The 15,694-nt window shown below is 38.8% G+C and overlaps 2 protein-coding genes across 2 annotated transcripts in view; one reads left to right on the top strand and one right to left on the bottom strand.

Annotated features, from left to right (window-relative positions):
- The first annotated feature begins 2,092 nt into the window (after nt 1–2,092).
- LOC140360843 (ADP/ATP translocase 2) lies at nt 2,093–4,319 on the top strand. Its single transcript, XM_072446262.1, has 4 exons — nt 2,093–2,326; nt 3,096–3,582; nt 3,658–3,798; nt 3,879–4,319. Exons 1-4 carry the CDS (start codon nt 2,216–2,218, stop codon nt 4,034–4,036), a joined length of 897 nt encoding a protein of 298 aa, XP_072302363.1. The 5' UTR covers nt 2,093–2,215; the 3' UTR covers nt 4,037–4,319.
- A 1,291-nt stretch (nt 4,320–5,610) lies between these two features.
- Nucleotides 5,611–15,694, bottom strand: part of zbtb20 (zinc finger and BTB domain containing 20) — a 30,959-nt gene continuing 20,875 nt past the window's right edge. The window contains exon 4 of the mRNA XM_072446259.1: nt 5,611–15,532. Within this exon, the coding sequence (XP_072302360.1) occupies nt 14,991–15,532 (542 nt within the window). The 3' untranslated portion in view covers nt 5,611–14,990. The remainder of the gene's footprint in view (nt 15,533–15,694) is intronic.

The raw sequence follows: 15,694 nt of genomic DNA on the forward strand, positions 1-15,694 counted from the left end.
GGAGCTAATGATTTACATATGTTATAATTCATTACAAAACACTAAAGAAATTGTATAACGTGTCACCTTTCAGGGCTATGTGGATAGATGTATTAATAATATTAATATTGAATAAATATTTTCAAACAGGTTCATTATTATGCTTATTTCCGTACTCAATGTATTTCCACACAGACGGTCACACCACAGGATATTCACTACAAATGTGAAATGTTAATTAAACCTTCAGACATTTATCTTATTAACTACAGCTGTCTTACTCCACAAGACATGGTAAAAAAAATATATATTTTACAAACGTTTTTTGATCTTTGGCTTAAGAGCTCTCTCTGCATGAATGAAAGATGAGCTCCTTCTGGTTTTGGTGTAAACTGTTTGTTAAAATGTGTGATTTTTGCTATCACACAACAGACCGACACCCTTTGGATGACAGCAAAACACATATTTTATTTTTCATTGTAGATTTAAATTAGGGGTTCTATAGTTTGAAGAAAAGACAAGTTTGTTAACTGTTACTGTTTTTGAGTTGATTTATGGATGAAGAAAAAGAAAAGCATTGGTAATTTCAACTGATAACCAAAAATTGGATGCCACGTCAAGTACCCCTGGTTTTAATACGTATGTGTGTTTTCATTTTAACCAACCAATAGACTATGGACCACTACTGATGTATTTAGCCTGTGTATTTATTACATGGTCGGGGGTTATTGAGCAGTAACAGTATAATTTGGCCAAGACTCTATTATCATCCTTTGTCTGTATAAAATTGGCACCTTTTATACTTTATAGTGAAAAGCTTTTCGTATGGAATCAAACATTATTTATTTATGAAATGTGCTGGTCTGTTTTAGATACACTGCCAGAGACTGATTATTCATATTTTCTCATTCTAAGCCCTTTATTTAAATAGCCTAAGGATATAGTATAGAAAACATGATAATAGTTAATGTTGAAAGTTGAGACAATAAATGTAATGAATGAACGACATTGTTTAACTTTGGTTTTCTGCAAGAAATGTTTACTCTAATGACACACCTTCACACCTTATATAAACAGGCACTATCGTAACCACCCACTGTGTGTTTTGTACATAAACAAGATCAGCCCAGGGGCTGGGGTCTGAATGAATATGCTATATATCTTCTGCACTTTTCTGAACAACAAATATGGAATATAGCAAATATGCAATAGAGCCAAGACACTTAATGGCTTCGATCTTATCAGTGTTCAAGCTTCATTTGCATATTTGACCTTTGAACACTACACTGTTTGAGTTACACACTGTAATTAAGTAACTACTGTTTCATTGGCTAAAGTGCTTTCTTAGATAACACATTATTGTTTATCTGAAATACGTTCACACAAAAGTAAGAAGGCCTGGTGGAAAGCCTCACTACATGATGCCTCTCTGACACCAACTCAACTTCCCTTCATTTGTTCAGCTCGGATTTAACTAGATTTGGATGCCTGACAATACCACTTAAAATCACTTATTTAAAATGCTCAGGTAATAATCATGGGCATGATGGAAAATACAAACAGTGTGTATTTTCATGGAATCAATGCAATTTAATTTGTAATTTCGCTAGAGTTTACAACTTTTTTATTTCTTCTTTGCAATTATGATTTGTTCATTTTGTCCCTTGTTAAGAAGATGTGACAAGTTGTCTCAATATTTGCCTGACAAAAAAGACTTACTTGAGCTTGAGATATATTATTTATGTGTAAAAAATGAACTTCCATGGATTTTTTTAGTATTTAGTAAATGTTTTAACCTTTAACTTAACACATTCTCAAAACTCTTTAATTTCTAAAGCACTGTAATTTGTTAATAACTGTCTAATAAAATCTTGAAGCACGACTCATTTGTGTTTTCACAAGTAATGTGTATTGTTATCCCATATAAACTGTTGATTTACTTGTTTCGTAAAGATTGAATGAAAAGCGCATTGCTACACGTGACGCATGTGTCGTGATTGGTCAGAATATTTATTAGCGCGAGGGTACATGACGTATCTACTGTACGTGCAGTGATTGGTGAAAATGAATGCGGCGTCTCCTCCGTACTCACGTTTTCTATCGCGAGTCATCATCTTACATAAAGTGCACTCGACGCTTTTCAATCGGCCATTTCGTCAGTGCAGGCCAGCAGCCGAAAAGGGCAGAGGGGTATATCTAGTACTGGTAACCTGAACGCAACACCAAGACCCGCACCATGAATGAGACGGCCGTTTCTTTCGCCAAGGACTTCTTGGCCGGTGGCATCTCCGCTGCCATCTCCAAGACCGCGGTCGCTCCCATCGAGAGAGTCAAGCTTCTCCTTCAGGTAACGCCGCCTTCCGGATGTAGCATTGCGGCTAACCGGCTAGCTCCTACGCTCTCTGAGAACGCTGTTGCTGTGAGGCGTGGTGAGATGGTTCGGAGGTGACGGACTGTACATGTGCGTGTTGGCAGTCTTGGAGCCCGTTATATCTTGGTAATGGTCAGTAGAAGCTTGAGGTCACCATGGAATACTACGTGACCTACAGGAGCTTTGCAGCTAGTGTTAGCATCCCACGTTAACCTTAGCCGGCCCAGCTAGCCAACAAAGGACAAACTCTGAGCTGACTCTGGGACACCATGTTCTAATGGTGTAAACACTTGAATGAATTGATGAGCAGATATTATTCACTTTTATTCATGTAGGTGCATTATCAAGCATCGTTACTGCCCTGACAAATTGTTAAAATATCTGGGCTCTACTGCGTGTGATTGGAGTTGGCTCCGAGGCCCGGCCCAAGCTTTTGCGGCCCGGTCATCCACTTTCACTTTAACAAGACCCTGAATAACAGGTTTTTTTTTGTTTTACCAGTTTTGCTGGTCAAGCTGATGACTGACATTGATCTTTTTTTTTTTTTTTTCTGTTTGAAATGTTCTCATCCAGGTTTTGTGAATTAGTGATAATTAACTTGCCAATAATAAGATTGTCAGCTTTTGACAGTGTTGTTGCAAAGTTGTGACAAGTTACAGGCTAGTGGTCCCAAGGTCACTGTAATGATTTGCAAGTGGTCACCTGTGAAACTGACTTGACAATAACCCTTTTATTTCTCCTTCAGGTCCAGCATGCAAGTCAGCAGATCACCGCCGACATGCAGTACAAGGGTATCATGGACTGTGTTGTCCGTATCCCGAAGGAGCAGGGATTCCTGTCCTTCTGGAGAGGTAACCTTGCCAATGTCATCAGATATTTCCCCACCCAAGCCCTCAACTTCGCCTTCAAGGACAAGTACAAGAAGATTTTCCTTGATGGTGTCGACAAGCGTGCCCAGTTCTGGAGATACTTTGCCGGTAACTTGGCCTCTGGTGGAGCTGCTGGTGCCACCTCCCTGTGCTTCGTGTACCCCCTCGACTTCGCTCGTACCCGTCTGGCCGCTGATGTAGGAAAACCCGGTGCCGGAAGACAGTTCAACGGTTTGGCCGACTGTCTGGCGAAGGTCTTCAAGTCTGACGGACTGCGTGGACTGTACCAGGGCTTCAATGTGTCCGTGCAGGGTATCATCATCTACAGAGCTGCTTACTTCGGCATCTATGACACAGCCAAGGGTGGGTATACTAACACTGCTTAGTTTTCCAAATTCCAACGCTTGTCCTCTAAACCCCAGTATTTCTCTCCTGCAGGTATGCTCCCAGATCCCAAGAACGCCAGCATTTTGGTGAGCTGGATGATTGCACAGAGTGTGACAGCCGTTGCTGGTCTTACTTCATACCCCTTCGACACTGTCCGAAGACGTATGATGATGCAGTCAGGGCGTAAAGGAGGTAAGTTGAATCCATAGAAAAAATGAGTTTTATTTACACTCTTGTGCAATGCCTTTTTTAACGGGATTCCTCCTTTCCAGCTGACATCATGTACACTGGCACAATTGACTGCTGGCGTAAGATCGCACGGGACGAGGGTGGCAAGGCTTTCTTCAAGGGGGCCTGGTCCAATGTCCTCAGGGGCATGGGTGGCGCCTTTGTGTTGGTGTTGTATGATGAGCTGAAGAAGGTCCTCTAATCCCTATTGTCCACATCACTGTCCGCATTGGCTAAAATGTAATATCTCTCCATTTCTATGGACTTCTACATTCTGCCTTATTTATGGGAACAAACAAAAATATGTCACCACTAGTTGTGGGTGATGGCGATTCGTTGGCTGTAAGTTGTGCATCTATCATTTTAAAGCGTTCCACACCCTCTGTACCATGTCATTCCTATTAAAAAAAAAACTGATACCTCCTGTCATTCAATAGATTTGTATGGTTCCAACTTGAATAAACATATTCTGGGAACAAACCTAACTATTGCTCTCCAGTCTCCCCTTAATGGCATGAGAAGGGCGTTCACTAGCTAATAAAATACTCAAGTGGATTACAACTCTGCTAAATTTACCAGCGCTTATCTCCTTTAGCCTCTGGTGTTAGTTTGCTCACGACTCCTATCCTTGACCAGGGCCACGCCCGCTTGGGTTTTGCATCTTGGAGACCCACAATGTGATTTGTCCGAACCTCTTGGGTTAATAAAGTTGCTTTGTGAGCATATTATTCTGTAGAACTTTCTCTGCATAGCTTGGAGATCTTGATGTGCGTTTAATGATCTAAATTGTGCTTGACTAACTTTCCTTAGCACGCTGCAGTAGCTGTTCGTGGCATTTGAAATCGTGTGCTGCCCAGGTTCTGCACCATTCTTGTCATAGTTTGAATAAACTGGGCAGGACCCAACAGTTACTGTTCTAAACCCCTTGTCGTTTTTGTAAGCAGGACACTATTTTGTGTTGACCAAACATGGCCTAATGGCACGAATTAGGAACTCTATAGTTGTCTGCCAAGACCATAGAAGTATAAGCTCATACACCATGGGATACGTGAGAAATGCAGCTGTGACATGCAAAACCTAAGTTGTACAGTAGGGGGCGCCCGTGCCTTTCACAGGCTGATTTACTACTCACCGCGAGCACGCAGTGTAGTATCTGACACGTCTACACCGCCCACAATACACGGGGTTTTTATTAATGGAACCGTTGGTTCAATGTTCAAAGATTCTGTGTGGTTCATGCATCATCTGTAGGTCAAGGGCAGGCCTATGTCAGAGCAGAACACATTGTCCTAAGATAAAGAACTTTAATTTAAAATATTCTGTGTGACCAAAATCTCATCTGAATGCAAAGTAAATTAATATTCCACATTTCTTTTTTACATCTTAAAAGTTGTAACTCAATAATTGAATTGTTAAAAATCCCCTTGACTTCCTACACCTGCACAAAAAATACTTTGTCAGAGAAAAAATATTTTCTATTCATCCTCTTAATACTAACATTGTGCTTCTACTTGGATTTAGGAAATAAATTTGAATGGGTAATTTTAAAACTTGATGGATACATATTTCGTATTCAGAATAAAGGAATACGATTTTAGTACTACTTTTAAAACTATGTACCGTGAGTACATTAAAATATATATATTAGTGAATACATACGTTCTCATTTTGTGCCGATGTGATGTATGTTTTACAGAACCGCAGTTTGTCAGTGCTGCACTGCATCTTTTTAATGTAAAAGGCCAAAATAAAGCAGACACCAGGCTTTCTGTGAAGTACAGGAAAGTACTAGTTTTTATTCCTTCATAATCAAACTTCACAAACAGCTTGAACTTGTACAATACCTCAGAGAGTGAAAATTACAAAAAAAGTGCTGGTAACATTTACAAAAATCATCCTTACTTAGCAACAATCAGTTTATTCTTCCACACTTTTTTTAGTCTTTTGTATTAAGGCTTAATACTTCTGTATAAAGTATATGCAAGATAAGTCTTCACAGTTTTTCGAAAAAAGTCACAATATAATGTAACATAATGAAGCTTTTACGGCTATTTTCTTTATAATAACAAATACACATCACTGGTAAATATATGTGAAATACAGGGCTTATTGTAAAATGGCAAGTAATGATACTGTTTGCTGAGATAAATTGATTCCACACGCATTTATAGGAAAGTGTTGACATACCATTGCTATAACTGAACAAGGAGGAAAGAGAAAATGAAAAGCAGAAACCATTGGAGAGATCGCCTCTAGACTTTGGCACATTCCATGAAACAACTTCACAAATATGTGTCTGATTATTTTGGAAATTATAATGTATGGAATAAGAGCATCAGTGAAACATGCTGGGTTGTAAGGTGCTAAATAGAGATATTACAATGCCAGCCTCTTTGCTCTCATAGCCCGACATGATTAAGGTGCGTTTGTAAGACTAAAAGCATGTAGTTTTCTTTTTGACAAAATGTGATAAATACCAGATTAGAAAAAAAACAACACGGTTTGTCCAATAGTCTTGAGGCAACCTCGTATATTCATGCATTAAAATGGAAGAGAGCCTGGCTCTCCTGCACATGTGATCGAACTGTGGTATGTGAAAGTAAAAGCTGTATTGTAATCATCATGGTATGGTTTTTTTTGTTTTGTTTTTTTAAATATTTTTTAATTTTTTTTATTACTGTTGAAATTGTGACAAACTTGATAAGGAGATGGGATTGAAAACTGAATGCAGAACTAAGCCAAGATATATTCACAAGATCCTCTAAGCTGCACTGGTTTACAGGTCAACAGATGAGAGCTCTAGCCCTAAAACTTACCAATTCACCCTCATGCATACTGTACGGTTAAAGTGACGCAACAAGCTTGCTTAAATAGTCCACATCACGAAAAGCAATTTGGTTTTTAGTGCAAACACAATTGGCTGGCTTCAGCTTCTCAATAATTACAAGCTCACCAAGGAGATTACAAGAAGGCACATACTTATGCTTCCTCTAACACGCAACATATTTAGACAAACCGCAACATCTTTCAACAACACCACAAAGCGGTGAAAACAGGAAAGCTACTACATCCAGATAATGGTGAAATTTCACTGAATTATTGTTAAAATTTACACCAATGTCAGAAGGTCAAGAGTGACAGGTGTTAAGTGACCTTGTTTGAAAATGGATGGAAACAGGATTCTAGACCGATGGAGATGAAATAAAGGTGCATTTAGTTTGTTTTTCCTCAAAGATGTTTGTTTTATTATTAGACTTTAAAGCATCCTGGACAAAATGGAGGTGAATGACAGTGGGCAGCTGGTTTGTATTTTGGTTTTTGGTGGTATTACGTACAGTACGTATGTATGTTTGCTGAAAGATGGAATATGTGATGAAGACAAAATGACAAAGTGACCAATGGGAACCTTTCCCCCGTATCCCCATGTCTTTCTGATTTACAAGAGCGGCTTGATTTGTCCAAAACAACCACAAGGAAGAAACAACAGTTTTTTTTTTAATGTAATGCCCCTCAAAACATTTTTGGACACTATTACTCAAGGGATAAGTGCTGGATAATATTTAAAAAACTGCTACGTACAATAACACACAAATGTGGATTTCTAAAAACCAATTCTGTACCTGTCAATACAAAAAAAATATATATATCACCATTTACTCAGCATTCCCACTGGGCAGGCGACCATCAGATGAATCGGTGAATTATATTGCTTTTTGAAGAACGAAGACCAAAATAAGTCTAGTGCAAATCTCTTTTCTGGTTTGAGAAGTGGCAGCTGATGCAAAATGAAACATTTCTTTCTATTCGCAACAACCAGATGATTGGGATCAGTAGATTGCTGTCAAGTGGTATCCCTTATGTCAGTACAAAAATGATCAATGGTCAATATACAAGAATTTGGAAGGAAAAATATAGAATATTATGGGTAACCCCCCATGCAATTAACCAACTCAAAAGGAAAAAAAAGTCCATTGTCTTCCATCTACAGACTGGTGTTAGAGCGGCCTTGTATTTGTGCAGTTCTGTCCATCAAAAACATCTCGCAACTTGGAAAATGTTGTCAAATCTCCCTCCAGTCCAGTGTTTGACAAATTACATTACAAACGTTCCTTGCACATTTTTCATAACAGCAGTCAATACATTTCAAACAAGCTTGTCTCATAACAATAATAATATAATAATAATAATAAAATACAAAGCAACTTGGAGCATAAATTATTCAAAAACAACTGACAACACGTTACTGCAGCATATATTTCAGGGTTTGCTTAGTTGTGATGTTAAAACTATACCATGACTACAACAGCTCCACTTCCGCCACGTTTTGAAAAAGGCAAGTGTTTTTGCCAGGGTAATAATAAAAATAGCAAGCGAACATAAGCAAAAAATAAAACTAGTAAAATATACACATCTCACAATTCAACTCAAGTGCATTTTTCTTTACAAAAGCATCTACATACAAGATATGGCAGCAATAAGCTTGACAACAACCTACCAGAGGGACCAACAACGTCCAATGTGATTTTTGTCCTATTTCCGAGCATTAAAGGATACAAATATACAGCAGATTCACCTATTCAGATCAACCAAGAAATATTGTCAAATTCTGCCAAACAATTTACATTCACCTTGCAGTACTGTGCTGCTTTTATAAAAATAGATACATGTGACCGTAGTTGGACCACATTGTAGTTTTCAATTTGGTTGTCTTATAATTATTTTGGAAAATAAACCGTAGTGGATGGTGACTGGCACTGATTATCGCTATTGATCTGAGTTAAAGTCGTATTTTTCTTTTTGTGTGTGATTCGTTCTTTTTTTGGCTTTAGAAGTAACCTACGAATAAGTGCAAACTCAAAAAAATAAAAATAAAATCTTGGTCCATCAAGTATATAAATGGCTAAATGCGTTCCAAGTTGTGTTTGAATTAGAAATCTAGGGATATTTCACAAACTAATAAATTATAGGAGTCAACATATAAAGTGTGTATTTTCCCTGGAGTAATGCGATGCCTTTTCACTGTGTCCGATTCATTTTCTATTTTTGTTGTCTTTCTTATTTAAAAAAAAAAGAAATCTATTTTGGTCTACAACAGGCGAGTTACAACACAACCAATAGAGATCAAGTGACAAAACATGGATAGACTTCGACAAGCACCCGGCATGAACAAAAACTCACCGGACTAAAGCGTCTCGAGCTTGATCACAACCAGAGCAAAACTGTCCTCCAGAAAACTTAAAAACATCTGCACTTTCTTTGGTTTGGGAGCAAAAACATTGTCTATAACACTTTTGTCCACCGTCTACACACATTACTATGGCCCCATTCACTCGAGCCTGAACAAGAGCACCAAGAATACCATTCCGCGCAGCGCTCAGCCCGGAGACCCTCTTATGAGATGAGAACCAACCTCCACTGCATTGTAAACTATGCAAGGAGAGACAATGCGCGCTTTTTAAACGCTCCCCCACAGAACACGCTGGAAAATTGTATCTATTTCTTTTCAAATGTGGAAAGACAGTATCGCCAGACGAGTAGCTGGAATGTTCTGGACTGGAATGCATGTGTTTTTACAATACAGGGAGCTGGACTGAGCTGAGAAGACGGCGACAATAGTAGACAAAGCGTTATAGGTGTAACCTTGAATGGCAGAAATAAACCTCAAAAAACGTACGAGACAAAAGCCTTCGAATAAAGTAGCAGAGAAAGAAAAAGCTGTACAGACATGACTGCAGAGAATAACCAGCAAATAGTAAGAACTGCATGTATTGAGAAAGCGTACTAACTATATCATAGACTGTTATGTTATAGCTTAGATAGCTGTAAAGCTCATTGAGAACTACAATCTGGCTGTGTGGAGTGATGTGGAGACTGATGCTGTGCTGTTCTGTATTACAGTAGGATGAACGGGACTATATCACCTTGCCTATATCATCAATGTATTCTATTAGGTCTATATGAAGCAAAATGGCTGAAGTCTTTGTAAATCATAGCTCTTTTCTCCTATTGGTTGAAAGTATGATAAGTGTGGAGGACTGGGAAAGTCAAAATTAATAAAAAGAAAAAAAAAACAATAGCAAATTCTAGTAATTTCAATTCTCTCTCCCCCCAGTTTGCAATTATTTGGTATTGTTTTAATTAAAAATAAATTTGGCAGAGAACAGTGGCTGGAGAAGGTGAAGGCTGCAGCTCGAGTAATTGGTCCACAGGGACTGTTATAATAAGCCAAACGCAAAGCCATTTATCTCACTCATTTTTGAAACTACCCAAATTGTGTGGCTATTTTTCCACACTATTTTCCAAGCTTTTCAAGTACCAATAAAACCAATCACTTAAATCCCTCTGTGCACAAAATGTCTGTGGCGTTCATTTATTGCTCGCCAAAACGCCTTCCAAATTATTTAGGGAGGAAAAATAATAATTACTTTTCTTGCTGTGAGCTTGTCTTTTACAAATCCCGTAAGGATAAAAATGGGAGAAATTAAAAAAAACAAAAAACAAAGCTGTCGATTATCTGAAAATGTATGAATTGTTGGAGGGAGGAGGCCAGCAGCTTGCATGTGGAGAGGTTTACTACAAAGGTCATGAGGTCATCCAAGGACCAATCAGAACCTGTTACTGCAGCAGAAAAACCTTCCTCTTACAGTAGGAACCAGTGGAGCCGCTGACATCACTTGTTGCCATGCAAACTTGGAAATTTTCATTCCCAAAAATAGACTGGATTTTTACCAGGCAGCGTGCGTGAGTGTGTGTGTGTGTAAGAGGCTGTGGATGTGTTTGGCTCCCTCTGGTGGTCATAAAGCACCACTGACCCTTTCCCCCCTCGCAGATACAGTACAGTACAGTATATGGCTTCTTTGTGGCTTCAACTTAAAACAGTATTTGTAAGCGACAAGCGAGCAAAGGCGACAAATGACTTTCAAAATCCTCCACTATGTATAGTCGACATAAACTTGTATGGATATATCCTCTGAATATTTTAAAGGGTTCTATGGGGATCACGACCAGCAGGTTTGCAGTATAAATATTACCATCTGTATCTGTATAACTGTGCAATGTAGGAGAGAAAAACTATGACTCCTCTGTTATAGTCGCTGTAATATGTACTGATAGGCACTTGATAGGCATATTCCCTATATCCCAAAAGGTATTGTATACTCTCAAACTATCTGTAATCTTTCTGTGTGGACACCATGACTTAAATATATATCTGTATTCACTATAATGCGTAGTATTGTAGAAGGACAAAGATGCAGTGAACTGTATTTCAAAGTAAAAAAAAAAAAAAAAAAATGTATATGCAGACATACGTTTTTCTAAATAAAATGTTCCAACATGCCCCTAAACCCTTTTTTACTGTTTTTCCATTTCCTTGTTTTGTTATGTATATTATGCATATATAATAGTACATTGTGAAAAATATTACTATCCAGTTGTGTGAAGCTATGTATAAACAACACCACTATTATCACCAGAAAAACAGAAAAAAGAAGCAGAAAATAAACTATGAATTAAACATACAGCAAGCAGGACAACATTGTACTGTAGACCCTGTGTTTCTACGCTAAGATAAACAGAACAGTAATATATTGGAGACACATTACAAACAGCTGCAGGCTCAAGGCTATTATCTACTCAATATGTATTTTGTTCTGGAAAAATATGGTACAGTTTGCAAACATAAAGTATTTTCTTCGTCAAACTAACAACTATAAGAAGCACGATTAAAGAGTATTTTCTGGATGGTTTTTTGTGATTTTTTTTTAACCTTTTTTTAAATATTTTCTTCCAATATGTAAAAAGATGACCACGACAAGAAGCTGAAGCAGAAGGATATTATATTATACGGAGAATGTGATGCCAAAAGAAAAAGGATTTGTGGAGAAGGCCGGGGATTTCTTTTGCTATAGCACAGTTTCAATACTAGACAAGAGTTCTTTCCATATACTCCGAAAGCCCGCTCTGCTATCAAAAACACCACTATGATACAACAAGACAAGCGGACAAGTTATTAACGCTCATCCAGATCAAATTGGCTACTTTTGATATTCTGACACAAAAAGGAAAAAAAAATAAAAAAAATAATGAACAATTGATTGTAGTGGACGTCTCAAATTATAAATAACGACATTGAGCTACTTAACCTACTACTGTATTTAGACCAATGATACAACAAAGCTGGTTGAACTATAGCTACAGTCAATAGTGCATTTTTGATATATGTGTTCACACAAAAAAAATATGCAAAAAGGTTACGGTGCCATGAAGGAATGCTAGGTAACATGCGCTGAAAAATTCTCTGCCTCCGCAATTTTTTTTAATTTCTTTTTTGATAGATGGTTTTGGCAGTGTTAAACTCAAACAACTTCAATGAGCTGCGTGCCAGAAAAAACGTGTGGCAATACTGTTGGAAAGAGAGATTTCGGCAGTTGCTTATAGTATAATCTATTTAGTGCATTGTCTGTTAAGGCAAGAGATTCACCCTCCACGTGCTGTGTAGAGACAAATATAGCACTACTACTAGCATGCAGCAATATCACCGTCCTGGCAACAGCTACAACAAGAACCATACACTTTTTTTTTTTAGCTTCATATGCAGACCAGAGAGGACAGGCCCAATCAAATGTTCAATAATGTGCTACTTTTTACACCGCGGACCACCCCACTGTTTCCTCACACACGTACAGTCTATAATAGCAGTTGGTCGACCTCAGAACACGTGTCACAGGCGATCTATGAGCCCGAAGAAAAAGGTTTTGGAGAGCTGCTTCTCATAGTACCTGTGCTGCATATTGCAACGGAAGCCCTACAGTTGAGATACACCACTTATCAACAGTTTGATTAGGCTGACGACACACGGACACTCACACACAAACACTAAGGACTGTGCACAAAGGGACAGATACTGAAGAAGCTGCATTCCTCTGACACTACAGAGGCCTAGGACACAGAACTGTATGTGACACACACAGAGTATAAGTATTATTTATATCATCATTATTAGCTCCGCCCACTGAGCTGGACTCACGTAGCGTTATAACTGTAGTTTGGATTTGATGCATTCAAAGGAAAATCTGCTTTTTAAAATATAGTAAAAGGTTTATAGGGAAGTGATGCCATAAAATGATTAATCGAGACATTTATGAGCACGAATTAACTGCAAAATCAAATGCTTGCATTAAAACACAGATATGTACTGTGGGTAAATGCAAGCCTTAAATAAAGAACTGTCAGTACTAGAGTATTGAAGAAGTCTACAACCAATGCTGAATGAACAAAAATAATATTTGTTAACGTCTTTGTTACAGTAGTGCACTTATTGGTTTAAGCAGTGCAACATATATGCAAAAAAATAATGCAGTCCACTTATCAAAGATTGATAAAATGTTTTTTCCTTTTGAAATTGAATCACAGAAAATTATATACGCCCATTCAAGGAAAATGCACAGGCATTTCAAGAAAATGTGCAAAGTAGCACTTTTGTCGGACTGTGCGGCAGTCTTTTCAAAACCGCCTTCTTCTGTTATTTCTTTTAAAACAATACAACTGACAAAGGGTTGACTCACACAATAGAGCTACTCCTTCAGTTGCAGTTGCATGTGCATGTGTGTGTTTGTGTGTGTCCTAACTGGAGAAGAGACAATACAAAATGATTATCACTAAAGCTTCAGATGATGTCATGCATGAAGACGTTTAATGTCCAGTCGACTCTGCTCAAGCTGTAACTCGACTGTAGAAAACAGGAATGTATACAACTGTCTACACCATGTGGTATTTCAGAAACAAAGCTACTTGTTTTCCTTTGCGCCTCTAATTCCTCTCACAACGTCGCAGGCCATTTGAGCCTCGGGGAGAGCCAATCCATCAGGCGCAATTAGCTGCCAGCTGCTAAAATGGCTCTGTGATCGTAATGAACAGGTTATACAGCGGCGCCAGGATCACGGTGGCATTTATTTTCAATTCAAATTTGATTCAAATTGAAGTCGTCCCTCTTTAACACCATTTGAATCAACAAGTAGCCTATCCCCCTCCTTTTCTATATCACTAGATTATCAAATCAAAACAATTGAGTGGAGTCCAAAGAAACAATTTTATAGGAGTTGTTTTTTTCTACATCCCATAACAATCAAGTGAAGAGCAGCAGTTATGAAGGAGAATTATATTTGAGCCTGCCATAACTGTGGATGGAAAAGGCTAATGTTTGCAACACGATTTGTCTTTTTCTTATTCTAAAATGGAAGAGGTCTAGCCTTAACAGTCTTTAAAGATAATAGTGGCAGTGTATGCAATGAGTTCAACTTCAAACTTCAGAAAAAAATATTTTTTCTCAAATACTCATCTTCACACCTCAATTTAGTAAACAAAAGCATCAGATGCATGGAGAACAATTATAAAGAGAAGTGTCGCCTCCCTCTGACAGGATGTGACACTTCAGTAAGATGACTGTTACGGACTACTGTTTAAAAATTGCATTATAATCCCTTTTTAACATGGGAATACATTAAACCAGAGTCAAATTAACTACTCTCATTTTATTTGACAGAAGGCAATCTCGTGACCATCAGTATTTTTAGAGGGAATAATAACTCCACCCACCATTCTGCTTATTGTTGTTATAAATGGTACCACAGTAAGCTTGGACACCGAGTTTCCAAACTGGTCAGTATGGGTTTATCGGCTGCCGTGAGTTTGACTTCAGACAGCTCTCTCTCTCTCTCTCTCTCTCTCTCTCACACACTCACACTCACACTCACACACACACACACACACACACATACACACACACATACATACACACACACACACACACACACACAGGACTCGCACAGCACACTGCACACGCACCCACACTACAGTGTGTCTGTGTGTCTGTGATCACTCTAGGCCTTTCGGTAGTGTTCAACACATAAATCAGGATTTTAGGAAAGCATACATTTAGAGGCCTGTAGTTAGGATCCATCCAGTAGATCAATATCAAACTACTAAGCCTTAAGGCCACCATCATTTTTTTCTTTTAGAATAACAAACAAAAAAAAAATTGGGAAACTTAATGTGCCAGTGTCTATACTCGTCATTCTTCATACATCAAAATAAGAAAAGGAAAATCTAGTGCCATTTATTTGTCATTCTTTCTGAAAAAGTTTATCTATTTGTACTTATCCATCAGGGACATGCTTTCGCATGTGATCATTGAAGTTTTCAATTTGCTCGAACTTGGCAGGGCAGACGGAGCACACATAGGTGGTCCCATCTTGGCAGCTCGCTTCAGCAGCAACGCCCACACCCGTCCCTACACCAACGCCCACGCCCGCTCCTCCTCCAACGGGCATGGCCAGGGCCACCACACCTGCCCCAGGCTCAGGCACAGCCATGGACATAGGAATGGACACAGGGCCGGGCGTCCCGCCTGCATCTGGCATGCCGATGCCCATCACCGATCCCCCGGCGCAGTGCAGGGCCATGTGACGCTCCAAAAGCGTTTTGTGGGAGAACTTCTTCTTACAGATGTAGCACTCGTAGGACTTCTCTCCGCGGTGCAGGCGCATGTGCACGTTGAGCGAGCTCTTCTGGGTGAAGCGCTTGTTGCAGATGCTGCACTGGTAGGCGCGCACCCCTGTGTGTGTCACCATGTGTTTGATTAAGTAATCCTTCAGGGAAAACGAGCGCCAACAGATGCTGCACTGATGGGGCTTCTCACCTGGAGTAAACAAGGACACAGCATTAAGGCCGAATAAAGGACATTGCAAAGGGACAATTAGGACGATGCATTTGTCATATCTATGTGTTCCCTGTCCTGCTCTGTAAGTTCAATTATACAATAACTTTGCAAATGTGATATGTTTACCCAGCTCATGTAAAA

Source organism: Eucyclogobius newberryi, unplaced genomic scaffold (genome assembly GCF_026437365.1).
Source record: "Eucyclogobius newberryi isolate DKJ021-1_F unplaced genomic scaffold, fEucNew1.0.hap1 SCAF_15, whole genome shotgun sequence".
NCBI classification, from domain to species: domain Eukaryota; kingdom Metazoa; phylum Chordata; class Actinopteri; order Gobiiformes; family Gobiidae; genus Eucyclogobius; species Eucyclogobius newberryi.